Source organism: Chrysemys picta, chromosome 22 (genome assembly GCF_011386835.1).
Source record: "Chrysemys picta bellii isolate R12L10 chromosome 22, ASM1138683v2, whole genome shotgun sequence".
NCBI lineage: Eukaryota > Metazoa > Chordata > Testudines > Emydidae > Chrysemys > Chrysemys picta.
The window spans coordinates 14,380,159-14,407,236 of record NC_088812.1 but is presented as its reverse complement, the minus strand read 5'-3'; the positions used below and the strand labels follow the sequence as shown (position 1 = coordinate 14,407,236).

Here is a 27,078-nt window from a genome sequence, read left to right as displayed (position 1 = left end):
GTGCCTGGACTTGTGGTCTCCAAGCACACGGACGTAGGGGGCTTGTCTACCCCGGCACTTACAGCCCCCCCGAGTGCTGCAAGTTTCAGCGCTGTAAAGAGCCAATGTCAACAGTGCACCAGCGCCGGGAGCTATTCCCCTCGTGGGGCTGGGGTTGCCAGCGAAGACTTGCCCTGAGGGTATAAAACAGAGCACAGGGGGGCCATGCTCGGCCTTTCTCCCTCCCCCACCTGTGCTGCAAGCAACAAGGACGCTCAGACGACTGAGGACTCCAAGAGGAAAGGTTTCAGAGGATACGTGTTAGTCCGTATCCGCAAAAACAGGAGTCCTTGTGGCACCTTAGGCTAGGTCCACACTGCCCGCCTGATTCGGTGGGTAGAGATCGATCTTCTGGGATCGATTTATCGCGTCTCATCTGGACGCGCTAAATCGATCCCAGAAGCGCTCCCCCGTCGACTGCGGAAGTCCTGCTCGCCGAGAGGAGGAAGCGCTGTCGACGGGGGAGCTTGCCTGCGCCGCGTGGACCCGCAGTAAGTAAACTTAGTTCGATCTAGGAAACATCGACTTCAGCTACGCTATTCTCGTAGCTGAAGTTGCGTTTCCTAGATCGATTCCCCGCCCCAGCGTGGACCAAGCCTTAGAGACTAACACATTTATTTGAGCATAAGCTTTCGTGGGCTAAAACCCACTTCATCAGATGCATGCAGTGGAAAATACAGAGGAGACTGGCCCAGGTTTCAAGGGTGAAACCTGCGTATTATGAACTGCAATATCCAGTGGGGTGAGAGAACCTGCGTAATCCAGTGTGACAAAGTTCCTCCTCTATCTTGGTGGTTATATTTTCTTTTGGTAACTAACTCTGACCATTTTGCTTATCACTTATAATCTATCTTCTGTAGTCAAACTCCTTTTCCTGTTTATCTTTACCAGTAGGGTTACCATATTTTGAGTGTCCAAAAAGAGGACACTCCACGGGGCCCCGGCCCCGCCCCAACTCCACCCCTTCCCCAAAGTCCCCGCCCTAACTCCGCCCCCTCCCCTGCTTCCCGCGAACATTTGATTCGCAGGAAGCCTGAAGCAGGCAGCAGGTAAGCTGGGGGTGGGTGGGGGGAGGAGGCACGGCCCAGTCTGGCCCCCCCAACCGAGCGGCTCCCGCCGCCCCCCGGGCCCCGCGCCCCGCGCCGCCGGCCCCTCCCTATTTTCCCGGACATGTTCGGCTTTTTGAGATTTCCCCCCGGATGGGGATTTGAGGCTCAAAAAGCCGGACATGTCCGGGAAAATCCGGACGTATGGTAACCCTATTTACCAGTGAGTTTGCCTGAAGTGTTTGGTAAATCTACTCAGGTTTGCAAAGGCTGGTGTATGTCCACTTTCCATTGATGAAGTGGTGAACCAATAAATACATTTGCACTGCTCGTCTTGGGCAGTGCAAGATGGGATATTCCTGGGGTACAGTGCTGGGAGCTGGGGGGATTTGGCTGGTGCCTTTCTCTGTGATTCACGAGTGGCTCAGGGAGCATTTGTGCAATGTAGCTGGGGGTGGGGCTGAGTGATCACAGCACCTGGAGGGGTTTGCTGCTTGTCATTAGCAAGGCATTGTGAGAGAGTTAAAGGGGCACAGCAGTCCCAGGTTTGCGCCCCGGGGATCCCGTCACAAGTGCCTCTAGCCGCAGCACAGAAGTGTGGGTGGCCTGGTATGGTGTTACCACCCTTACTTCTGCGCTGTTGCCTTCAGAGCTGGGCACTCACCCAGCAGCTGCCACTCTCCAGCCACCCGGATCTGTAGGCAGCGCAGAAGTAAGGGTGGCCATACCGCGAATCCCTACGATAATCTTGTGACCCCCTTTTGGGTCAGGATCCCCAGTTTGAGAACCGCTGGTCTCCCCTGTGAAATCTGTGTAGTGCAGGGTAAAAGAACAGAACAGATTTCACTGTCTGTGGTGCAGTTTTCATGGCTGTGAATTTGGTAGGGCTCTATTTATTTCCCAGCACAGGAACTCTGCCATTTCCATCCCCCCACTCCCACGTAATGGCCGTTCGGCCAGGCCGGCTGCATTACAACCTCCTCTGTGATGGAGGCAAGTGGGACAGTCCCGGCTACAGAGCCTGGTTCACTCCCTGGTGCCCATCCCAAGGGCTTTCACTTGCCGCCCTTTGCACGGCACCCCTGGGAGACTGGCAGAGATTCCTCGCCTTGCACCGGTGCCTGGCTCCTGTCCCTTTGCGCACTAGGAACACTGCCTAGCTCTTACGGAGCTCTGCCTGGCCACTGATCTCAAATCCCCTGGTCACTGAGGGCACCAGCCTTAGCCCCATTTTGCAGATGGAGGAACCGAGGCTCAGCGAGAGGCAGGTATTTGCCCCAGGTCACCCGTCAGGCCAGTGGCAGAGATGCTGATAAAACTACTGACTCCCTGACCAGTGCTCTACCCACTGGGCTTCACTGCCTCTGTACATTCCCCAGGACCAGTGAAATCTGCCCGAACAACCCTGGGAGGGGGATTTCCCTGACCCAGGTCTGGGGGGAGGGGTCAGCTGTGGCATTAAAGACTGTGTCCATCCCTCACCTTGGCGGGGATAAGAGTTGTGGGTTCTTTGCACCACCGCTGACGTGCTCTGCTCTGTCCTGAAGGCGCAGATGAAGGTAAATCCTACGGCAAGCCCCACGGCCATGCCTAGGCAAAGCTGCAGCTCTTGTGTCCTGGGGAGGAGCTTCATGGTGAGATGGCACGTCCGATCTGTACGAGGTGACCCAGAATAAGCAGCCTGCCTATGACGCAGGAGTCCCCGCTAGGGCTGGCAGTGAGCAAGGGGCACAAGCAGAGCCGGCTCCTGCCCCCACAAAGCTCTCTGCACATCCAAGGAAATACTTATTGCAGACGACATGTGGTTGGACTGTGGAACTCCTTGCCACATGACTGTCTGAGGCCAAGCATTCAAAGCAGGACTGGACATTGCAATGGGTAACAAACGTTAGGCTAGTTAATGCTGGCAGATTCTGGAAGGGACATGAACCCACCTGCTTTAATCTCTATTAGACACCAGCGAGAGACAGGATTTGGGGCGGGGGCTGGTTTTATCCCATATCAGCTGACAGGGGGGTGGGGGGCGGGAGTTCTCGCAAATTCCTCAGAAGCGTCTGGTGCCAGGCACTGTCAGACAGGCCCCTGGGTTCAATGGACCTCAGTTCTGAGCCAGTGTGACCATTGCTTTGTTCCTATGGATCGGTATCCGCCTGGTTCATGGAGAAGTGGGCTGCTGGGGGCCAGCGGGGAAATGGGGGGGCAACAGAACAGGTAGGTTTGGAGCTAGGCAGGAATTTTTGCCCATTCAGCAAAACCAAAATGATTTGCAGAACCACCTTGCGTTCCTTGAATTTTCAGCCAGTCACAGGCAGGGCTTTGATGGCACCTGCCTGGTTTCTGGAAGGGCTGTGGGGGTCCCCGGTCTTCCAGGGTCTGTGATTGTATCCGGGGCTTTCAGGCTCCCTGCTGCAGAGCTGGAGGAAAGCCAGTCCAAGCCAGGGCTTCTGGGTTCATTACTCCCGGCCAGCTGGCTTCCCCAGCCTGCCCAAGTTCTGAGCCTGAGCAGCAAGCCGGCCCAGTGTCTGGAAACGCCGGGGTGCTCAGGCAGTGTGCCTGGCGGGGCTCTGGGATTGCAGATGTGAAACTGACAAGGATCATGTCAGTTTCAGGCTGCCAGGTCCCCAAGGGAACACCATTCCACTTAAATTGGTCTGGGTCCAAATCGGAACCTAACAAAACATAGAAACTCCCCTCGATCCGGGACCCTGTGTTTTGTCCACTTCTCGGAGGGTGGGCACCTGGGACACATGCTGGGTCAAGATGCTGCCTGGCTCCTGAGTCCCCAACAGCTGCTCCTGCGCTCAGCCCCGATCTCCTCCCACATCTCATCTGAGCACCCAGTCCCCGCTCCGCCCCGGCCCCTCTTTGTCTCTATCACCTGCCACCTTTTGCCTTGGCACTGATCCACCGGGACGATGCATCCCCTGTAGCAGCACGCACAGACCTCCTGCAACAATCTCACAACACCCCGACCTCAACTGAGAGTGGGCTGGATCTCTGAGTCACCCACCTGATCAGGTGTCCGCAAGGAGAGATTCATCGGAGACTTCCTCCAGTCGGGCACAGCTCACAAAGAGCGACTCGGCCCCTGCAGGGACTAGGTGCCGAGTTCCTAGAATTAACGCTGCCTCCTGCCCAGAACCCACCAACCACGTCTGGTGGCCATCCACAGCATTAAACCTGCACCCTCTGCCGGGCTGTAGCCCTGCAGGTGAGGGGGTCCGTCTGTCTAGGGACCGCTGATCTCACTCCCCTCTCCCTCGGCAGGGAACCACCGGCCCCTCCCCGGCCCCAGGGCTAGATCAGGGAGTATTGGGGTCCCTGGATGCTGCTTGGCTCTGTGATCCCCGTGGGAAGGGGGGAATATTGGCTACCCCTGGTGCTGCCATATCACCGGGGCCTGGGCCAGCGTGAAAGCAGCCGAATGTGTCTGTCCTCGTCACCTCCTGCAAAGGGCAGACTTGGGCTCTGGGTGCTCCACCCTCGTCATTTGCTCACCTTTATCCTCCTGCACCTCAGCAAAAGGGACCGGCTCCTCCTGCTTGGGCTGCAGCTCCAGCTCCTGCTCTCATTCTTCCCAAGGGCTAGGCTGCCTTGCCCGAGGCCAGCCACCACTCCCTGGAGGCGGCAGCTTCGCCTCCCTGGGGAGCAGCAACGAGTCTGACCTTGCGCTGGAAATGTGCGCACAGGAGATCCGCACGTCATGGCAACTAAACCCAAGCCCCACCCCGGAGTCCCTCCCATGTACTGTGGCACCGGGGCCTGGCACCGAACACCTGCCCCAGTGGCCATGGGACCCCAAGAGCAGAGGGACAAGGCCAGGGGCTGCCGTGGCTCCGCTCCGGGGACGAACACGGTTCCACTGGGATCTTCGCTCTCAGCTGGATGTGCTGAGGGGTGGGGTCCCATCTAGGGGGACCCGAAGCCGGTGCCCTTGTGGCGCAAACACATGGCACAGGGCGGTGGGCAGCAGCTGTCCGCATCGGGGGGGGGGCTAACACCCAGGATCCCTAGGGGCGTCTGTTTGAGGAGACAGTAGCTGGGTGGGAGGTGGTGTGACAGGCCGTGGGGGAGGAAGAGGGGGCCGGGTGGAGCAGGAGAGGAAGCAAGTGGGTGATGGGGAGGGGGTGGGGAAGTCTGAGGGGTCAGGCAATGAGGGAGGGGAAGGGAGTGCGGGGCAGGGCAGATGTCAGAGGCTCCCATATCAGGCTGGAAGGGGCGGGGAGAGGTCCCGTCTGGCCCCCTGTATCAGAGCATACCTGACAGGTGATTGTCCAACCTGTTCTTGAAAACCGCCCTAGGCCGCCTGTTCCAGAGCGTCGCTGCCCGGCGAGGTAGCAAGTTTTCCCTAACATCCCACCTAAATCCCCCCACGCTGCAGATCAAGCCCGTTACCTCTTCCCCTAGTTTCAGCGGACACGGAGACCACTTGATCCCTGGCCGCTTTACAGCAGCTCTCAGCAGCTCTTCCCAGGTCCCCTCTCCGCCGTCTAAACACACCCAGGTCTTTCCACCTTTCCAGGGGGCTCCAGGTCTTTCCACCTTGCATCGGTTTTTGTTGCTCTCCTCTGGCCTCTCTCCGATTTGCGGGGTGCCCAGAACCGGGTCTGAGACACGACACTGCTGTTAATACACCCCACAATGGCACTGGCCTTTCTGGCCCAGGCTGTGGGGTGGGAGCTGCCCCCGGGCACCGGGCCACTTTGCTGTGCGAGGGGCGGCATTGATTGGGCGTGTGGGGATTGTGGCCAAGCCGAGCCCCGTGCTGGTGCTCGCTGCCACTAGGGTGACCAGATCACAGCACTAAAATATCGGGACACATTGGGGTGCTGTCAGCCCCGCCCACAGTCCACCCCCGCTCCTCCCAGGCTCCGCCCCCACTCTGCCACAGGTCCCGTCCCCTCCCCCTTGGGCCCCCCCAACTGTGCCCTTCCTCATCCCCCCAGCCCCCTGCTGGCTTGCTGCGTCCCTCCTCAGTCCCCCACCCGCCGCTCGCTCGCCTCTTCACCCTCCCCGCCCGCCACTCGCCCCTACAGCGCCAACTTCCCTTCTGCCGGGTGGGTGCTCGCCCACCCCCCGCCTCTTCCCGCCCCTGCACTGTCCTCGCTCTGCCCCCATCCCCCAAGTCCCCACCCCTGCCCTGCCTCTTCTCTGCCTCCTCCCCTGAGTGCGCCGTATCCCTGCTCCTTCCCCCTCCCTCCTGGAAAGCGCTAAGCGCCGCCAAACAGCTGGAGGGGGGGAGAAGCGCGGACGAGGCGCGCTGGGGGGAGAAGGAGGCGAGGAGTGGGGAGCTTGGCTACAATTTTGCCCCATGGATGCTCCAACCCTGGAGCACCCACGGATTCAGCACCTCCCTCCCGCTCGCCTCCTTACCTGAATATTGGGACAAATGGCATCCCGAGCGTACATTGATCAGGCCGCGGGACAAAGGGTTAAATATTGGGACAGTATATCTGGTCACCCTAGCTGCCACGATGCAGCCACCCAGCTGAGCTCAGAGCAGCAAACGAGAGACCCTGCCAGGCTGCTAGGGAGCTGCCCCTTTCCCCCCCAGACCTGGCACAAATCCTGCCTTGACCCCGTCTCTCTGGGGAGGGAGGAGATCACTCACATGCCTTCCACTCTCTGGGCATCTGGCAGATTGTCCCGGAGTCCCCAGGCGATGCTCTGGAACTGCTCCCTACGAAGCCGGTCAGGACTCCGGGGGAGCCTCCTCTCTCGGAGCAGACTGTCTCCAGGACCAGATGCTTCCACCTTCCTGGGTCTGACCTCGGAGCATTCAGCATCCCCGTCCCCCCGTGCGCTTCCCGCAGCGAGTGCGCCCGGGCGGGGTCCTGGGGAAGCCAGAGGGTCCTGCACCCCAACTCCGCAGTCAAACGTCACTCTCAGCCAGCCAAACAGAAGGGTTATTCATAGACAGGAACACAGCGTAGAACAGAACTTGTTATAATGGACATCAGTGACTTTCAGCCAAGTCATCTTGGGAATCCTGGGCCAGATGCCCTGGATTCCCCCTCCTCCAGTCCCCCCGACTGCCAGCCTCCAGCCACCGACCTCCGACACCCCCTTCATGTCCTTCCTCCTTCTCTTTGTCTCGCTGCCCAGGCCAAAGGTGTCACCTGGTTGCACTCCCCTCCTCGGTCTCAGGTTTCATAGCTACAAACGGCTGGGCCGTCTCACCTGCCCCGAGGGCCTCAGCAAAATCACACCCCCAATTCCCACCACCTACGTATCAGAGTGGTAGCTGTGTTAGTCTGGATCAGTAAACAGAACGAGGAGTCCTTGTGGCCATCCTGATTATCACTACAAAAGGTTTTTTTCTCCTGCTGATAATAGCCCACCTTAATCGATTAGTCTCATTAGCGTTGCTACGGCAACCCCCATTTTCTCATGTTCTCTGTGTATATATCGCTTCCTACTGTATTTTCCACTGCATGCAGGGGTAGGCAATCTATGGCAAGCGGTCCGAAGGCGGCACGCGGGCTGATTTTCAGTGGCACTCACACTGCCCGGGTCCTGGCCACCGGTCCCGGGGGCTCTGCATTTTCATTTAATTTTAAATGAAGCTTCTTAAACATTTTAAAAACCTTATTTACTTTACAGACAACAATAGTTTAGTTCTATATTATAGACTTAGAGAGAGAGACCTCCTACAAACGTTAAAATGTATGACTGACACGCGAAACCTTAAATCAGAGTGAATAAATGAAGACTCGGCCGACCCCTGCTCTAAGGTGCCACAAGGACTCCTCGTTCTTTGTACAATATTAGTGTGGAACAGTAAGACTCACATGCAACATAGCAAGACGAATAACCCGCCCCCTCCGCCCCCCGCGTCATCACACAGATGCACACCGGGTCAGAGCAAATTCAGAGCCTGGGGGAGCAGCCCCGCCCGCAGCAGCGCCTCTCTAGGCAACCTCGCTAGCTTGTCCTGGTTGGGCCGTGGTTATCTCTGCAGGGATGGGGAGGGTTGAGCAAAGTGCCAGCCGCTCCCTCCCCCTGAGCCGTGGCACCTGTCCTTACCCAGCCGTTCCCCCGCTGAACCTTGCAGCGAGCACAGCCACAGTTAACTCCGAACCACCACCCCTTCCCCTCCGGCTGGCAGCACAGCTCTCACCTCCTAGTGTCCCTTTGCCTCCCGCCCCTGCTGTGCAGCTGCTGCACTCCACCCCAGAGCCAGCTGTGTGATGGGTTCGGTCACAGAGATCCCCGGGACTGTCACCTGATGGGCTGAAAGTATCTCGGAGCCTAATTTTCCCTGCCAGTTTGGGACTCCCGAACCCTGCCTTGTTGAGCCGGACACGTTAGCCTACCGCCAGGGCCGTCCCTTGCTATTCTGGGGCCCTACGCAGCCCCCCTGCAGGGATGGGAGCCCAGGCCTCTGTGGGGGGGTGGGGCTGGCTTGGGGAAACCACCCCCCCAGCTCTCACCGATCGCCTGGCTGGGGCCAGGTCTGCACTTGCCGCTGCCGGTGAGTGCAGGCCCAGCCATGCTGCAGAGCTCAAGGGAGTGGGGGCGGGGCTTTGGGGAAGGGGTGCAGTGGGGAGGGCTGGGGTGGAGCAAGGGTGGGAAGAGCAGGGGCAAGGACCCTGGGGAAGAGCCGGACCAGGGGCTGGAGCAGCACGCAGCTGCGCAGGGCACCAGGAAACTTGGTGCCCCACGCAGCTGCATACTTTGCTTATGGGTAAGAACGGCCCTGCCTACCGCGACACAGACTCAGGGTCTGGGCCATGCCCCCAAAGCTGCAGACTTGAACCAAACACAGCTCAGCAGATTACCTCTCCGGCACCCAGTTCCCAGTGGGATCCAAACGCCAAATACATTTGTTTTACTCTGTATAAAGCTTATACAGGGTAAATTCATAAATTGTCCCCCCTCTATAACACTGATAGAGAGATGCACAGCTGTTTGCTCCCCCAGGTATTAATCACGTACTCTGGGTTCATTAATAAACAAAAGTGATTTTATTAAGTATAAAAAGTAGGATTTAAGTGGTTTCAAGTAATAACAGAGAGAACAAAGTAAATCACCAAGCAAAATAAAGCAAAAACACCCAAGTCTAAGCCTAATACATTAAGAAACTGATTATAGGTAATATCTCACGCTTAGAGATGTTCCAATAAGCTTCTTTCACGGACTAGACTCCCTCCTCATCTGGGCCCAATCCTTTCCCCGGTACAGTCCTTGTTAGTTCCAGCAGACATCTCCGGTGGTAAGCAGGGGTTTTCTCAGGACTGGCCTCCTTTGCTCTGCTCCACCCCCTTTTATAGTTTTGGCATAAGGCGGGAATCTCTCAGTCCCCACCCTTCCTTCTAAATGGTAAAGTACCAGTTTTATGATGGTGTGAAAGGTTGGATCACAGAAACCCCCTTGGGAGCTGCCACCAGATGTGCAAAGACTACCTCTGCTCCTGTTTTCCCTGCCAGCTCAGGACTCCAGCACTCCGTCTTGCTGAGCCAGACACTCCCGTCTGCCCCAACACAGACCCAGGTGTGAAAGTTACTAGTGACCCCCCCTTAACAGAGCAGCCTTTATGTCAACCAGTGGCCATTAGGGGGAAGCAGACACTTCAAGTACACAGTAGCCTGAACTTTTCAACCGTCTTCCCTTCAAGGCCTTAAGGTAGTTGGAGCTGGTCCCAAGCCGGTTTTCACTGACCAGATAGCAAAAGCACGGGTCTGACAACCACCAATCAAGTGTTAACACTGCAAGGACCTTTGTCTGAATATATATAAAGGATCTGTAAAATGTGTGTAAGACAGAGTTTTTGTACCAAGGTGCAAAGCTCTCCTTTCTTCTGCAGAATAAAGCAACTCTTCCTTATCCCGGTCTGGCTGTTATTGGCTCTCAGCTAGGTGGACCCGATATTTCGGTAACACAGGGTCTGAATCACTTGTCCCAAAGCTGCAAGTTTACCTGAAAACAGCTGACAGAAGTGTGCTTGTCTTTAGCACTCAGATGCCCAACTCCCAATGGGGTCCAAACCCAGATAAATCCGTTTTACCCTGCATAAAGCTTATACAGGGCAAACTCATAAATTGTTCGCCCTCTATAACACTGATAGAGAGATATGCACAGTTGTTTGCTCCCCCAGGTATTAATACATACTCTGAGTAAATTACTAAATAAAAAGTGATTTTATTAAATACAGAAAATAGAATTTAAGTGGTTCCAAGTAGTAACAGACAGAACAAAGTAAGTCACCAAGTAAAATAAAATAAAATGCGCAAATCTATGTCTAATCAAACTGAATACAGATAATCTCACCCTCAGAGATGTTTCAGTAAGTTTTTCTCAGACTGGACACCTTCCAGGCTTGGGCACAATTCTTTCCCCTGGTACAGCTCTTGTTGCAGCTCAGGTGATAGCTAGGGGATTCTTCATGATGGCTCCTCTCTCTCCTTTGTTCTCTTCCACCCCTTTATATATCTTTTGCATAAGGCGGAAACCCTTTATCCCTCTGGGTTTCCACCCCCCCCTCACTGGAAAAGCACCAGGTTAAAGATGGATTCCAGTTCAGGTGACATGATCACATGTCACTGCAAGACTTCATTACTCACTTGCCAGCACACACATATACCAGAAGACTCACAGGTAAACACAACCATCTGCAGACAATGGGAGTCATCAAGATTCCAAACCATCATTAATGACCCACACTGTACATAATTACAATAGGCCCTCAGAGTTATATTTTATATTTCTAGTTTTAGATACAAGAGTGGTACATTTATACAAATTGGATGATCACACTCAGTAGAATATAAGCTTTGTAATGATACCTTATAAGAGACCTTTTGCATGAAGCACATCCCAGTTATGTTATATTCACTTTTTACCATATTTTTCTAAAACTATCCCAGTTACATTATATTCACTTATCATGTTTTTATAAAACCATATAGACTGCACGTCACAGATGGATTTTAGTATCATGTGACATGGTCACATGTCCTGAGACCCCACAGTTCCTGGGCTGACCCACACATACACAGGAAGGTTTGCAAGTAAACAGGGCTATTTATAGAAGCACCCTTAATGGCTTCCACTTAATACGTTTACATCAGTAATACAAGTTTATATCTTCTTCTTCTAAGCTGTGACGTAGTGACGAAGTGTGGGATTTTCTTGTTTTCCAATGGTTTGCACGCAGTGGGCGTGGGACTCAGTTTCCCTGGGTGTTACTGGTTTAACGATGTGATGGGAGAGGGAGTTTGTTGTTACAGAGGACCAGCGAGGGAACTTGGGATCCCGGGAGAATGGAGACCCCAGGAGGCTCAGCTCAGGAGTCGCAGCCGGTTCTGGCCAGTGGGACGACAATGGGCTGCGAAGAGAGGACCCCGGTGACCTGACCAGAGGACAGAAGAGAGGAGAGGGGGCCCAGGCGACCCTGTTTACCTGGAGAGAAGCCAATGGACAGAGGCGGGGCTTGGGGCCAGTGATATCAGATGCCCAGCTGGGAAGCAGGGGGGATTCGGGGCTGGAGGGGGGAGCAGGCAGAGCCCACCTGGATGCTGGGGAGACTGGGATGTGCTGTGCTGAGGACCAGCTCTGAGGCCCAAGCCTGAGAGTTTCCTGTGCTGTGTTCAGCTCAATAACCCCTCCTGTTTTATGCCGGCTGAGCGTCACTCCAGTCTAGAGAACAGGGGCCATTATTCCCTCTGGGAGTGGAGGTCCCAGGGGTCCAGAGCAAGTGGGCTGTCTCACTGAAGGGGGTTCCCCCCCCATGGACCGCACGGAGCCAAGAGTGGGCACATCCTGTGATTCCGTGACATAAGCTTTGTAATGATACCTTACAAGAGACCTTTTGCGTAAAGCATATTCCAGTTACATCATGTTCACACTCATAAGCGTATTTTCATAAAGCCGACAGAGAGCAACGTCACACAGAGCCAGCTGCATTTGGGCCATGACGTCATCCCCGCATTGCAAAGCGCAGGTGGACTCAACTCTGGGAGGCAAGGGGTTAATGTCGCCACATCTCTGGCGCGAAGGCTGCCCTGCGAAGGCTGGGCTCCAGCACCAGGCCCCTGGCTATCCAGCTCAGACCCTGCTGTGCAAACACCTCAGCCCGGTGTGGGGGAGCCCGAGCAAGCACCCGGAGCCACAGCCTGGTGTCACGGAGAGTGGGGGGGCACAAGGCTTCCTGCGATTCACCATGACTCTCAGCCAGCCAGTAAAGCAGAAGGTTTATTTAGACGACAGGAACACAGTCCAAGACAGGTCTTGCAGGCACAGACAACAGGATCCCCCCCAGTTAGGTGCATCTTGGGGTCCCAGGGCACCCCAGCCCCCTTGGGAGGTCAGAGCCCCATCTGCCTCCCAGCCACGTCACCAGCCAGCTCTGAACTCTCCCCCCAGCCTTTGTTCAGTTTCCCGGGCCAAGGTGTCACCTGGCCTCTAACCCCTTCCTGGGTTCTCATGTTACATACGATGCAGACTATCCCAGCCACACTCCCCGTCAGCATTCACAGACCACAGTAAGAACAGTCCCAGTTTGTCACACCTGGATTCTGACCCCAGCCACAAAGTGGGTGCAGGAAACCTGTCCCGCCTGGCGCTGATCAGCCTCAGGGCCCCTGCCCGCACCCCGCCAGCCAAGTCCCCCTGCCCTGTATGCAGCCCCAAGCCCCACCAAGATGCCAGCAGCCGCCTGCTCTGACCCTGCCTGTGACAGGTTTGGGACTTGCCTCCGGCTGGTTGTCTCCGGGAATTAGCTCAGTCCAGTGGAGCGCCCTCTCCTAGTGGTGTCCCGCCCTTGGTTGGCGTCTGAGCCCACGCCACTCTCCAGCTCGCGGTATCCTCTTCAGGACAACTGCCCTCCGGCTATGCCCTTAGTCCATCCACACCCCCTTCTGGGGGGGGGGGGGGAAATCAGTAGTCTCTCTATGCCCCAGCCACCATGTCCAATCACACACCCCAAAGTCTAATCCCTCGTCGGGGATCTGGTGTTGTCTATGATGGCTGCTCCCTACGGCCGATGGCTCGGTGTACTGCAAGGGGAGGGACCCAGGCCTGCCCTCTACTCTGGGTCCCAGCCCAGAGACCCTCTGGCGGCAGCCTCGCCGTCCTCCTCCTCCCCCCTCATCTGTCCGCTTCCTTGGGCCGGATCCCCTACAGCCCCTTGCACCCACTAGGCCCTTCCCTTCAGGGCCTGCAGCCTGGCAGGCTACGGGCTAGAGCTCCCTTCTGCTCCCCAAGCCTGGCCAGCACTGCGCTGTCCAGGTGCTAGTCTCCCAGCTCTGGAGACTGACCTTCCCCTGTCAAAGGCCTGGGACCCACTGCTTGGTGGTTGTCTGGGCAGCCTTTATATAGGGCCAAGCTGAGCCCTGATTGGCTCTCAGCGAGCCCTTTCTTGATTGGCTGTCGGCCTGAACAGCCTCTCTGGCCTACTCTAGCCCCCTCTCGCATGGGCGCCCCACCCCACTGCCACGCCGAGGAGTCAGCGCTGACTGGCGAGTGCAGGTGCCCCCAGGCTGGGCTCAACCCACCCATTGGGGCTGGGCGTAGCTGGGCCCTGTGGGCACCGCGGTCAGCACCCGCTCAGCCCTGGGCACTGCTACGTAGCCAGAGCCCGGACCCAGCCGCAGGGCCCCGGAGCAGGGAAGCTAAAACCAGACCATTTCTTTACAAAAACCAAAGCAGCGTTTATTCACCCCAAAGCCCAATTCGCCCCTTGATTCTCCCATGAGGACAGTGATGAGACCCCCTGCTCCAGTGCACCACGTGGGGGGGGGGAGGGGGCTGCCACGGGCATTTCACAAGCCACGAGTGAGCTGTGAAGTGGTGCCATCTGCTGCGGGGTTCCTGCTCACCCCAAAGTGGTACGATCCTTGGCCCCATCACCCAACAGTGGTACAATCTATTGCCTGCTTGCCGTGCAGTGGTATGATCCGTGGCAGGGCTCCAGCTCAGCCTGTGGCCCCCTAACCCTGCAGTGGTCTGATCCCTGGCAGCACTCCAGCTTAGCTGGCAGTGGTATCGGCCATAGCCCCCTCACCATGCAGTGGTATGATCCATGGCCTGCTCACCCATAGTGGTACGATCTGTGGCAGGGCTCCAGCTCAGCCTGTGGTGGTATTGCCCATGGCCCCCTCCCCATGCAGTGGACTGATCCGTGGCAGGGCTCCAGCCAAACCTGGAGGCGGTGGTATCACCCTTGGCCCCCGCGCCATTTAGTGGTATTGACCGTGGCTTGCCACGGGGTTTTTCTCCACCCACAATTTGCGATTGGTTGGGCGCCGTGCACCTCTAGCCAAGGGCAGCGCTTCTGCCTCTCGCATGCCCGCCCACCCCTTCGTCCCCACTGCCAAGGGCCTCTCTCCAGCCCAGCCAGACCCTGCTCCCAGAACTCCTTGCCGCCACCATCACATGCCACCCCATGTGCCCCTCATCATGGCGTCCCAGCTCCTCCCCCCACAATGGGAAACCTGCCCGCTTCCTTTCCCCCATGTGCCTTCCTCAGACCTCACACCCTTCAGGCCCCCCTGGGCAGTGGGGGGGGGGGAGGGAAGATGGCTGCTGCCCCCATTATAAAGCCTTCCATGGACTGATCCAGACTCATCCCCTCCTGGAAGGGCCCATCAGACAGAGCCCGAAAGGCCCCTCAGTGGCCTGGGCTACCTGCCTCATCTTCCCTGTGCCTTGTGACCCTGCCCTATTGACTGTGGGGGGAGGGGGAGGGTGCGAGGACCCTCCCTCACCACCAAATGTAGCTCCAGCCTCCCCTTCCCCAAGTCACCATTGGTTGGGCTCCGGGCATCTCCTAGGGATTGGGTCTGTTGGATGGGGCCAGGGCAGGAGCGTGGCATCAGAGACACGGGCCAGGAGGCTGAACCCCTCACCCCAGGCCTGCCCCTGCCCTGGAGAGGACCCTCTATGGGGGGTCCCTCTGCCCCTCTACCAGCAAGGGGGGCAGTTAGTGCCAACTGGGATGGCAGCTAGCCCGAGACAGCCCCCTCCATCATCCAGTTCAGGGGCTGCCACGTGGCCGTGGCTCCTGGCCACGGCTCACCCAGGACGCCAGCCCCACATCAGGCACAGAGCCCGATCCCGGACCGACCGCCTCCTCCCAGCCCCACTACAGTTTCTTGGTGCCCTGCACCAGCAGCGTAGCGTTGGCCGCCTTCGGCCAGCCCTGGCGCTGCAGCAGGCGAGCGGCGTTCTCCGGCAGGGGCGGCTGGTAGCGGTAGCGGTAACCATAGGCCCGCAGGTGGTAGGTCAGGAACTCCAGGGTATACATAAGCTCGGGGTTCACGTAGTGGAAGGAGATGGCCAGGTCGGAGCAGCACTGGGGGCCCTGCGGAGCGCAGGAGGGGAAGGGTTAATGGGAGAGGCCCCGAGCCACGCAAAGGGGTGTGAATGGGGCAGGAGGAGCAGCCCCAATAGAGATCCCCCCTTCCCACCCCTCCACCCCCCGGTGCAAGCAGCTCCACGGGCTCCCGCGGCAGCAGCTCAGTGGTAGCTAAGCACCAATTATTCGAATCCCTGATGCTGGCAGATGCCCCGGCTCCGCTGCTCCCCCAGTGCAGCCGCGGGATCATCCCGCCAGGGGCCTCCAACGAACAGCGAATAGGCAGCATGCTGGACCTCCCCCCCATGCCCCCAATCCCATGCCTGCTCCCCTGGGGGCAGAAGGGGCATCGGCTCTGGACCAGGATCCGGCCCCCCTCGGGGCGGCACCGCTGGCTGGCTAATGCTATTAACTCTGCCCGTTTCTCCGCTGGCTTCCACGGGGCACCGTGATCACCCAACACTTTGTGAGCTGCCCGTCCACAGGAGTCCAGGCATGGAAAACTACCAGAGGCCCCAGGGACCGAGCCAACGTTGGGCTGAGACCCACCCCTTCCACGGGAGGCCACCACAGGGACCCAGACAGCTCCCTAGGTCCACGTGCTGCCAGGGTGTCTTAGAGGCCTGCGGGCTGAGCAGCTGGCACTCCAGCCTTAACCACGGAACCACGGAACCACCTTCCCTGGCCACGGAGAAGCCAGAACAGCAGGGCCTGTCCTCAATTCAGCCTGGGCACCGACACCCGGAGGATGCCACGGGGGGTGGGGGTGATAAATGCAGCCCAGGAACCCAGGCCCAGGGGAGGGGAAGGGAACGCAGCCACTGGCACCCATGCCCAGAAGATACCATGGGAGGGGGGCAGGCAGGCGGTCACGTACCTCCACGATGGGATAGTAGCAGTACTTCCAGTACCAGAAGCTCTTGGAGAACTTCCCGGTGAGGTGGGATTCGGGCCCAAAGGGGTGGAAAGTCTCCCGCCCAGCGGCGTCCCGGGAGTCCCCCGCCCGCACCCCCATCTTCTCCATGCACTGGCCCAAGGCCAGGTCCTCCACCGAGGTGGTGTGGCTGCACACCTGGGTCCTGAAGCCCTCCACAAAGCGCCTTAGGGCCTCCTTGCTGAGGACGTAGCCGGCCCCGCCACTCATGTAGCCCTGCTTGGCGTAGGGCTTGAAGCGCTTCCCGAAGTAGACGGGCTCCTCAGGCGTGTGGTTGGCCAGCAGCCAGCGCAGGTTGTCCAGCACCACGAAGGTGTCGTCGTCCGCCTTGAGGAACCAGTCGGCCTGCTCCAGGTGGTGCTGGTGGACGTACTGGAAGGCCCGGATAGTTTTCCAGTACAGCTGGTCCCGGCCTTCCTTAGTGTCCAGCCCCACGGCGGGGAAGCCGTCGTCCTGCACCGAACTCATGAACAGCACCACATTGCAGTGCCGCGCCCACGTGGCCTGGACGTGCCGGGCCTTGGTCTCCAGGTTGCTGGGGCCCGTCATGACCCAGCACAGGATCCGCACCTTGCTGTACAGCTCGGCCGCAGTCGTGCTGACCTCCCCTGGGCGCGGAAAGAGCATTAGGGGCACAGGGGTGACGCCCCCACCTCCCCAATCACCCCAAGACTGAGCCGGCCCCTGGCATAGCTGCGGGCACCGGTGCCAGGGCCTCCCGGAGCCCATCCAACCTGGTGTACACGCTGAACTGGGCAAGGACAATGGGAGGTGAGGTGGGCGGGGAGGCCGGGCCTCTCTCATTTACTTGAAAGTGCAATAAATCTAGGCCAGCGTGAAACTGCTTGGACGGGACCATTCTCCAGTTCCCCCTGCCACCCACCTCCTGGGGGCGATTCCTGCCTTGGGGCCCAGCGCACCGTCTGTACAGCCCCACAACCCAGTGGGGATGCTACATCAGGAGTTCCCTGCCCCAGCGCCAGGATTCCCTCTGTCTCCACCTTGGCTGCCCCACTCCCTCCCCTAGCCTCTGCACCATCAATCCCCAGCCCCCACGCCCTGCAGAGACACCGCGCTCCACGGCTCTTGCGGGATCCCTCCACGCCCCAGTCCCGCCCACCTGAGAGGTGCGGGTGGCCAGCGCTGAGGAGCGCTGGGTGCTGGACAACCCAGGCGTCAGGGTGGGGCGTCTGGCTCTCGGGGCCCGGGGGCTGCGGCCAGAGCAGGCCATTGAGCAAGTAGAAGGTGCTGATGAAGCCGGTCACGATGCCCACGTGGAAGGCCAGCCAGGAGCCCTTGAAGCCCCCCAGTGCCATGCGGCCCGGCTGCCCAGGGAGGGCTTCACACAGCCTAGGGGGAAAAGAGCGGATCAGGCTGCGGGGGGGGGGGGTGGGGAGAGCTGGGTGGAGCCACCAGAAGGGGCAACTCTTCCCCCCACCTTGCGGCTTAATAATTAATTACCAGTCAGGCTCAGACGGGACAAGAGCAGAGTCCAAAGCTAAACCCATAAAGGGGCAGAGACAGAGCTGGGAACCGCCCGGCTGGCTCCGGTTCCGGCTCCCACGCCCTGCCAGGGTCCTGGGGGGGGCAGGATCTGCCCCAGCTGTTCCCCGCCCGAGCCAGGATTTCTGCTCCTTCAGGACACTATCCCCCCTCCCCAGTTCCTTCTCCAACATTCGTAGCCCTGAGCGAGCTGGGATGGGGCTCGAGCCCCAGTTACTCCCCCCCCATCCACAGCCCCCGGGGCCGTGGCAGAGAGGGGGCACCAGTGACGCCAGCCAGAAGCACGTTTGCCAGGAGTGTCCCCGTCCCAGACCCTGGGCTGGGAAAGTGCCCAACGCAGCAGCCAGGATTCGGGATCGCGCTGAGTGCCCACCACGGGACCCAAGCAGCACAGGGAGGGGCCCGCAGGCAGCGAGCCTGCGGCAGGGCCATGCGTCCAGCGGGCACCGCCCTGACCGAGTCCATGCGGCAGCAGCCCAGACCCACGAGCGTGGCCCCATCACCTTCCCCAGCAGGGCAGAGTCAAAGTTCTATGGAGGTGGCAGATAAATGGAGGGGGCACAACTCCCCCTGCAAAACCCAGCAACGCGGTGGGGGGGGGGTGTCAGGGGCTGCAGTGGCCATAAACAAAAACCCAGCATTTATGGGAGGGGGGGGGGATTGGGGGAACCTAGGGACACAGCCACAGACTGGGGGAGGGGGAAAGGGATAAGCCCAAGGGGGGAGGAAGAGGTAGATGTAGAGATGAGCCCCAGGGTGGGGGGTGTGGGGACGAACCTCGGGGTGGGGGTGCAGCCCAGACGTTCCCAAGCTGGGAAGATCCTGGGCTAGAAATGGGCACCTGAGCTGCAGAACCCAGCCCAGCCCCCTCGCGTGCCTTCCATTATTAATCAGAGCTAAGTGGCAGCTGCTGTTAATTAATCACCAGGTCCCAAGGGGGCAAGAGAACAAACAGTCCGGGAGGGGGGCTGAGAAGGGGTCCCAGGACGGGGCTTTGGTGCAGAAGCAGCCACCGGAGGTGGGGTGGCGGGGAGAGGCTGGGAACCGAAGAGTGAGATAAATATTAGCAGGTGGGGGGGGGACACGATGTGCCATGGGGCATGCCCCCCCCCCAGAACAGTGAGATGAGAGGCTTTGATCTCTGCTGCCCCTCTGACCCCGAGAGCCCCATGAGCTCAGCCCCAAGGGAGATCAATGGGTCACCGATCAGGGCACAGACAGGGAGGGTCCTGGGGCCGTTCCCCTGCATCACACGACTTGGGAGCGCTCAGTAGGTTGGCGAACATGCCAGGAGGAGAATGGGGGGGGGGGTCATCCCCATGACCTGACCTGCGGGGAGGGGGGAGGCAGCAAAGGGGGGGCATCTTTCTTCAGAGGGGACCCTAACCTGAGCTCCCACCCCAGGGGGATGCTAACGACTCCACGGGGACCCAGCCAACTGGTCTGCCTGGGCGACGGCTAGCAGAGGCAGGATGTTGGCAGAGGCTATTCCACCCCCACCACCCCTCCTGTGCCCGTGTCTCCCCCCACTGGGCAGATCCTGCCCTTCTGCTCCGGGGACCCCGGCCTCCTTCCAGGCTCAGAGCTGGGTCCGAAATGAGGTGGAAGTGACCCCAAACCCCCAGAGAGCTGGAGGGGGAAGAGTCGGGGGGGTGGGCGGGAGGGGAGCAGAGGCAGACGACCAGAGAGCGACAGTCAGGTCGAAACTAGGTCAATCCATCCCAGTGGGTGACGCCAGGACGTTCAGGGAGTCTATGGGGCTGGGCAGACCCCCCTCCACCAGTTCAAGCCTCCCCACCGCATGATGGGCCGTGTCTCCCCCACCCAGCCCCTTTGCCATCCCTGCCCCCATGCATCTGGGGGGAGCCGCTCCCCGTCACTCACCAGGAGAGCGTAGCCCCCAGGCAGCCGGCAGCTCCCCAGAGACTCCAACAGGCAGTCGGGATCCGATGAGCATCCCAACCCCCGTCCCCCCCTTGCTCTCCCCCAGGCTGCTGGGAAGGGCTGGCGGCCACAGCAAACCAGAGCTGGCTGATGAGCATGGAGAGATGGGGAGGGGGTTTCCATAGCAACGGGGGGGGGCCTCTCTGCCCAGCCAGACCCCGCTAGAGGGAGGGGATGGATGGACAGAGGGACAGAACCACCCAGCGCCCTTCACATGTCCCCCCTGGGTCTCCTCCCCACCTAGGCCTCCATCCACCCAGTGCCCTCCATGCCCCCCAATGTCCCCCAAGTGCCCTCCATGCCCCCTTGTGCCACCCCCATGCAGTGCCCTCCACCACCACACCCAAGTGCAGCCAGTATCTTCGCCCTTAAGAGACCCTCCATATGCCCTAGGTTGCCACCCCAGCATCCAAGGGGACCCCCAGCCAGCACCCCCCCATCTCCTGCCCCCCTCCACCCAGAACACCCTCTGATTCAAGTGATCCAGACAGCCCCCAAACCCCACTCTGCAACCTCCATCTCCCCGCTCCAGGGGCACACCCCCCACACTCACACACACTCACACCTGGTGCCCACGCCGAGCCGCCCCCCACCTTCCGCTCACAGCTGGGCTCTTTACTCGCCAGCCCCTGGAGGGCTCAGAGCCAGGTCCTTGGGCTACAGCCGGGCTGGTCTCCTCTCCCTAAGTGGGACCGGTCCCGATGGGACTCAGGCCCAGAATTAAATTAACCCCACAGCCCTGGTTCTTCTGCTCTTTGCAGTAGGGGGTGATCCCCTCCCCCCTGGGGCTGGGCTAGCAGAGTCAACGGTCAGGAAACTGTCACCACCACCATGCGGGGGTGCAGGTCAGCCCGATGTGCCCCCTGCCCGCTCCCACGCACCGGCTCTGCCGTCTGTACCCCAGCGCCCGAAGGAACAACCCTGCCCTGCCAAGGGACCCCTCCCAGCTCTGCTCCCTGGGAAATCCAGCCATGAGGGGGTTGGGGATGGTCCAGGGGCCCTGGAATGGGAGCCCTGATGGGAGTCACCTTCCCGTCCGAGTGGAGTGCGGGGACCAGCGGATTAAGGGACAGGAGCAGAGAAAGACAGAGGGAGCCCCCTACCAAAGGATGTGCGGGGGGGAGGGGTCCTAGCCCCCCCCAAGAGGGGGAACACTGGGGGGGCACAAGGGGGAGAACAGAGAAACCTTGGGGGTGGGGACACCAGTAGATGGAGGGGGTCAGAGGTAAGAGGGGGAGTGGGCAGTGCCAGGGAAGGGAAGGAGCATCCAGGGGCAGAGGGAAGGTGGGGGGCCCTAGGGCAAATGGGGTGCTGGGAGGATGGGGGGCACTGGGGGGACTCCAGAGGACATGGGAGGGAGAGGGAAGGTGGCACCCTAAGGGAGACAGAGTGGCAGGGGGATGGGGCAGACGGGGGGACTCCAGGGGAGACGGAGTGGCAGGGGGATGGTGGCAGATGAGGGACCCCAGGGGAGACGGGATGGTGAGGGGATGGGGCAGACGGGAGGGAACCCAGGGGAGACGGGATGGTGAGGGGATGGGGCAGACGGGAGGGAACCCGGGGGAGACGAGGTGATGAGGGGATGGAGCAGACGGGGGGGACCCCGGGGGAGACGAGGTGGTGAGGGGATGGGGCAGACGGGGGGGGGAATCCCAGGGGAGACGGGGTGGGGAGGGGGTGGGGAGGGGATGGGGCAGACGGGGGGGGACCCCGGGGGAGACGGGATGGTGAGGGGGATGGGGCAGACGGGGGGGACCCCCAGAGGAGACGGGATGGTGAGGGGGATAGGGCAGACGGGGGGGACCCCGGGGGAGACGGGATGGTGAGGGGGATAGGGCAGACGGGGGGGACCCCGGGGGAGACGGGATGGTGAGGGGATGGGGCAGACGGGGGGGGAGACGGGGTGGTGAGGGGGATGGGGCAGACGAGGGGGACCCCAGGGGAGACGGGGTGATGAGGGGATGGGGCAGACGGGAGGGAACCCAGGGGAGACGGGATGGTGAGGGGGATGGGGCAGACGGGGGGACGGACCCCAGGGGAGACGGGGTGATGAGGGGATGGGGCAGACGGGGGGGACCCCGGGGGAGACGGGATGGTGAGGGGGATGGGGCAGACGGGGGGGGGAGACGGGGTGATGAGGGGATGGGGCAGACGGGGGGGACCCCGGGGGAGACGGGGTGGGGAGGGGATGGGGCAGACGGGGGGGACCCCGGGGGAGACGGGGTGGGGAGGGGATGGGGCAGACGGGGGGGGGACCCCGGGGGAGACGGGGTGGGGAGGGGGCAGACGGGGGGGACCCCAGAGGAGACGGGGTGGTGAGGGGATGGAGAGACGCCGGGTGGGAGTGGGGCAGAGGTGTGGGGAGAGGTCGGGGGTGGGGCCGCTCTGATTTAAATCCCCCCAGATCTGGGGGGGTGTCAAGGGACCCGCGGCACCGTTACCTTCCCAGGACCGCGGGAGCAGAGCGGGGAGCGGCCGGACTCGCCCCGGGACCCCCGGCAGCAGCAAAGCCCCCGGCCCAGGCGCCCCACGGCGGCCGCCTCCGCAGCGGACTCCCGCAGCGCTACATTGTATCCAGCTCGGAGATAAGGCCCCGCCCCTCCCTGCGCCCATTGGCCGCCGAGCTGCCAGCCCGCTCCTGATTGGCTCAAGGACCCCCCAGATGGGAAGAGGGGGCGCTGGGGCTGGGACTCCTTGCCCCCCCCCCCCAGATTGGGGAGGGGGACAAAGAAGGGGGAGGGGTAGTCACAAGGGGGGGGAGGACCCAGTCCCAGCTGCTCCCCCCCTTCAGCAAATAGGGGAGGGGAAATGGGGGGCAGGGTAGGAGAAGGAGGAATGGGGGGAGGCGGGCTGGGGACACACCTTGCCCCATAGCCGGATGTGGTCCCACCCCAACACTTGTCCCCCTGCCCCATAGCCAGGTGTGTGTCCCACCCCACCCCAACACTTGTCCCCCTGCCCCATAGCCAGGTGTGTGTCCCACCCCAGCACTTTTCCCCCTGCCACATAGCCGGGTGTGGTCCCATCCCACCCCAACACCTGTCCCCCTGCCCCATAGCTGGGTGTGGTCCCACCCCACCCTGGCACCTGTCCCTCTGCCCCATAGCCAGGTGTGTGTCCCAACCACCCTGGCACCTGTCCCCCTGCCCCATAGTCGGGTGTGGTCCCACCCACCCCGGCACCTCTTCACATGCCCCATAGCTGGGTGTGTGTCCCACCCATCCCGGCACCTCTCCACATGTTCCATAGCCAGGCTTGTGTCCCAACCACCCCGGCACCTGTCCCCATGCCCCATAGCCAGGTGTGTGTCCCACCCCACCCCACCCCGGTGTCTGTCCCCCCCTGCCCCATAGCCGGGTGTGGTCCCACCCACCCCGGCACCTGTCCCCATGCCCCATAGCTGGGTGTGGTCCCACCCCCTCCCGGTCCCTGTCCCCGTGCCCCATAGCCAGACACGTTCCCCCTTCCCCCATCCTTCCAGTCCACATCCCTATGTTCCATATGTCCCATAGCCGGGTGTGTCGCCCTCTGACCTGGCGGGGGGTGGAGGGTGGAGGTGTCTCCCTGCTGCTCACCTGGCTGGGCGGGTGGTTTTACTGGTTTGGCAGGAAAACCATTTCTTGCCCTTGCCTGTGAACCTGGATTTTACCTATATGGGCAGGACGGAGCCCAGCCCTTGTGCAGGGCGGTGGGGGTGGGGCATGTTCATTGGGGGTGAACCCTCCTACCGCTGCTGACACCCTGTCCCGGAGTCACTGGGGGATGCTCTGGAATTACTCCATACAAAGCCAGTCAGGACTGTAGGGAGCCTCCTCTCTCGGAGCAAAAAGCTTCCACATCTTCAACCTTCCTGGGCCTGACCTCGGAGCATTCAGCATCCCCGTCCAAACCGTGCGCTTCCCACAGCGAGTCCGCCCGGGCGGAGCTCCTGGGGCAGCCAGAGGGTCCTGCCCCCCAACTCCGCAGTCAGACGTGACTCTGAGCCAGCCGGTAGAACAGAAGGGTTATTAGATGACAGGAACACGGTCTAAAACAGAGCTTGTAGGTACAGAGAACAGTACCCCTCACAGTCAGGTCCATCTTGGGGGGTAGGGAGCCCAGAGCCCGGTTCCGGGCCTCCCTCCGTTTCCCCAGCCAGCTCTAAACTGAAACTCTCCAGCCCCTCCTCTGGCCTTTTTCTCTTTTCCCGGGGCCAAAGGTGTCACCTGGCCGCAACCCCCTCCTGGGTCTCAGGTCACACAGGTGCAAATAGCTCGGCAGTCTCACCTGCCCCGAGGGGCTCAGCAAACTCACACCCCCAATTCCCACCACCTACGTATTGGTGCAGGACACTGGGGAAACTCAGGTACTCCCAGTAATAGTATAGGCCAGTAAGGAGATGAATAAAACCCCACTTCGTCACACACCCACCCACCCCAGGGCAGGAGTTGGTCCGTGCTGGACTGGGGCCCATTCTCCAAAGGATCAGTGTTTGTTCTCCTTACCTGGATGAGTAGGAACAAAGAGCAGGCTCTAAATGGCATCTTCATCTGATCCAGTGAGCTAACCGCACACAGCAGCCGTTCCTGGGGCTGGCATGAAGTGCCCTGTGATGGGGGCGGGGCGGGGGGGGGGGGGGGCTGTTAGCTACCCAGGATGGAGCCCTAGTCCCATTGCCCCAGAACACAGGTTCACACCTGCATGCAGCGGCTATGGGACAGCCCAAAGCATGCCCCACCCCCACCCAAGGAAGGTGCTTCCTGAACTGGGCTGATGGCACAGACTTGGATTTGCCAGCCTCAGATGCAGGCTAGGACAGGAGGCTGGGGGCGAGCGGGCGGGTGGGTGGGTCAAACTGGCAACAAAAAGACTACTGCAGGCCCTGCCCCCCCACCTCTATTTACACACACAATTGCCCACTTTGCACACAGAGCTGAAGTAATCGTGCATGGGTAAATCCAGCCCCTGGAGTGCTCAAAAGTCAACGTCCCCTTCCTGAACTTGGCTGCAGCCAGCCCCCCGGGTCAATTGCACCCGCAGACCGCTGGGAAGGCTAGAAAAACAGAAAGCCGGGATCCCACAGGACCTGGAAGTGGCTAGACACATGCAGGGGCCAGAGGGCTTGTCACGAACTCACAGGTCGCGCTCACTCTTGGCCCCGCACAGTCCCTGGGGGGAACCTCCTTCAGTGAGACAGCCCTTCTTGGGGGTCTACTCTCTCTCAGGGATCAGGCCCCTCCACCTCCTGGAACCGCACCTCTCTGAGCCTTAGTACACCTGTCTCTCTCTCTCCAGTCCCAAGCCCGGCCATGTGCTTCCCAGCTGGGTATCGCATCTGATATCACCTCCCACAAGCCCCGCCTCTGTCCATTGTCATCTATCCTGGTAAACAGAGTCGCCTGGGCCTCCTTTCTTCTGTCCTGCTCTGGCTGGAACCGGCTGGTCAGGTCACCGGGTTCCTCTCTTCACAACCCATTGTCCTCCCCGGCCAGAACCGGCTGTGACTCCCGAGCTGGGCCTCCCGGTCACCAGTCACTGGGTATCCATTCTCCAGGCCATTGGCCGGCCTCGCTGGTCCTCTGTAACAACAAACTCCCTCTCCCCTCACCTCGTTAAACTATTCAACTGAGTCCCACCCCCTCTGCATGCAAACCATTGAAAAAACCAAGGAAAAACCAAGAACACCCCCCACTTTGTCACATCTCTCCCCCTTCGAGGCTGAACTGAGCGGGGTCACTTAGCCAGTGACCTGGCGAAGTTCAGGGTCCCCGCCCCGTGATAAAGCATCGGCTATAACATTGGCCCTCCCCCTCACATGGGCCACCTCCATGTCATACCCCTGGAGGAGCAGGGCCCACCTCAGCAGCTTGGCATTGGCCCCTTTCATTTGGTGCAGCCACGTCAGGGGCGAATGGTCGGTGTACCCGGTGAAGCGCCGCCCAAATAGATACGGCTGCAGTTTGTTAAGGGCCCCCACCATGGCCAGGCATTCCTTCTCTATGGCCGCGTAGTGCTGCTCCCGGGGCAGCAGCGTCTTGCTCAGGTACACAATGGGGTGTCTCTCCCCCTCAGTATCAGTTTGCATCAGCACCGCCCCCAGCCCTGTGTCCAAGGCGTCAGTGAACACCAGGAAGGGTTTGTTAAAATCTGGGTTTACCAGCACCGGGCCTTGGATAAGTGCCCCCTTCAGCGCACAGAGAGCCCTCTGGCACTGCTCAGTCCAGACCACCTTGTCCGGCTTTCCCTTCCTACACGGCTCTGTGAGGGGAGCTGCCAGGGAACTAAAGTGGGGAACAAACCTCCGGTAGCACCCCGCCATCCCAATGACAGCCTGGACCTGCTTCTTAGTCTGGGGAGCAGGGCAATCCTGGATTGTCTCCACCTTGGCCGGCTCCGGCTTCAGGTGGCCACCCCCCACCTTGTGACCCAAGTATGACACCTCTGCCATCCCCACCTTGCACTTTCCAGCTTTTATGGTCAGTCCTGCATCCTGGAGGTGACCCAGCACCTTCTTCACCTGGGACACATGTTCCTCCCAGGTCTGGCTAAAGACATAGATATCGTCAATATACGCCAGAGCAAAGTCCTCCATCCCCCTTAGCAACTGATCCACCAGGCGCTGGAAGGCGGCAGGTGCCCCCTTGAGGCCGAAAGGCAGGACCAGGAACTCGAAGAGCCCTATTGGGGTGGTGAAGGCGGACTTCACCCTGGCCTCCGGGTCCAAAGGCACCTGCCAGTAGCCTTTGGTAAGATCCATGGTAGTGAGGTACTGGGCGCCCCCCCAACTTGTCTAAGATCTCATCGGTCCTTGGCACGGGGTAGGCATTGGACACCGTAATGGCATTGAGCTTCCGATAGTCCACACAGAACTGGATCGACCCGTCCTTCTTGGGGACCAGCACCACGGGTGAGGCCCAGGGGCTGGAGGACGACTGGATCACCCCTAAAGCCAGCATGTCTCTGACCTCTCTCTCCAGGGCCTGGGCTGTTTTCCCAGTAACCCTGAATGGGGAACACCTGATGGGAGGGTTGGCTCCCATCTCCATCCAGTGGACAGCCAGATTAGTGAGCCGAGGCCGGCTGGAGAACAGCTGCCGGTATGAATGCAGCACCTCTCTGATCTCTGCCTGCTGGGCAGGGGTTAGCTGGTCTGAGAGGGGAATTGATTCTAGTGAGGGGTTAGCCCCAGCCTCAGGGAGGAGTCCCACCAGGGGGTCCTCTCCTTTCTCCTCCCACTGCCCACACACAGCCAGCACCAACTTCTCCCTGTCCCAGTATGGCTTCATCGTGTTGACATGGTGCACCTGGAGACTGGGTGCCCGGTTGGACAGTTCCAC

General features: G+C 60.3%; 2 protein-coding genes across 7 annotated transcripts in view; both read right to left on the bottom strand.

Moving 5' to 3' along the window:
- LOC101931210 (glycoprotein-N-acetylgalactosamine 3-beta-galactosyltransferase 1-B-like) overlaps nucleotides 1-10,115 on the bottom strand; it is a 28,929-nt gene extending 18,814 nt beyond the window's left edge. Inside the window, exons 1-2 of one of the 2 annotated variants that reach the window (XM_065576314.1) lie at nucleotides 4,584-10,115; nucleotides 2,568-2,738 (exon numbers count right to left, since the gene is read on the bottom strand). In XM_065576314.1, the coding sequence (XP_065432386.1) occupies nucleotides 2,568-2,718 (151 nt within the window). In that variant the 5' untranslated portion in view covers nucleotides 2,719-2,738; nucleotides 4,584-10,115. Of the gene's footprint in view, nucleotides 1-2,567; nucleotides 2,739-4,095; nucleotides 4,561-4,583 lie in introns of those variants that run through there. The other variant, XM_065576315.1, reaches the window with a different exon arrangement.
- Nucleotides 10,116-10,209: 94 nt separating this feature from the next.
- Nucleotides 10,210-24,376, bottom strand: LOC101945118 (glycoprotein-N-acetylgalactosamine 3-beta-galactosyltransferase 1-B-like). Of its 5 annotated transcripts, XR_010594482.1 has the most exons (5): nucleotides 19,703-20,025; nucleotides 17,436-17,665; nucleotides 16,259-16,923; nucleotides 14,158-15,387; nucleotides 10,210-14,004 (listed from the first exon to the last, which is right to left on the bottom strand). XR_010594482.1 is itself a non-coding variant. In XM_065576312.1 (4 exons), exons 2-4 carry the CDS (start codon nucleotides 17,629-17,631, stop codon nucleotides 15,169-15,171), a joined length of 1,080 nt encoding a protein of 359 aa, XP_065432384.1. In that variant the 5' UTR covers nucleotides 17,632-17,665; nucleotides 24,247-24,376; the 3' UTR covers nucleotides 10,210-15,168. The 5 variants fall into 5 exon arrangements, 4 of the variants coding, with proteins under 4 accessions (XP_065432384.1, XP_065432383.1, XP_065432385.1 ...); XM_065576312.1 differs by lacking the exon at nucleotides 19,703-20,025 and adding an exon at nucleotides 24,247-24,376 and having other exon boundaries at nucleotides 10,210-15,387; XM_065576311.1 differs by lacking the exon at nucleotides 19,703-20,025 and adding an exon at nucleotides 22,204-22,360 and having other exon boundaries at nucleotides 10,210-15,387.
- Between the last annotated feature and the right edge of the window lie 2,702 nt (nucleotides 24,377-27,078).

Bases quoted from the DNA above. Each gene is read 5' to 3' on its own strand.
- LOC101945118 (XM_024100922.3), bottom strand. From the start codon at position 19,860: ATGCTCATCAGCCAGCTCTGGTTTGCTGTGGCCGCCAGCCCTTCCCAG. The intron at 17,666-19,702 runs GTGAGTGACGGG...TTTTCCCCCTAG, and splicing joins CTGGGGGCTACGCTCTCCTG to GCTGTGTGAAGCCCTCCCTG. The intron at 15,388-16,258 runs GTACGTGACCGC...TGCGCTCCGCAG, and splicing joins GCTACTATCCCATCGTGGAG to GGCCCCCAGTGCTGCTCCGA.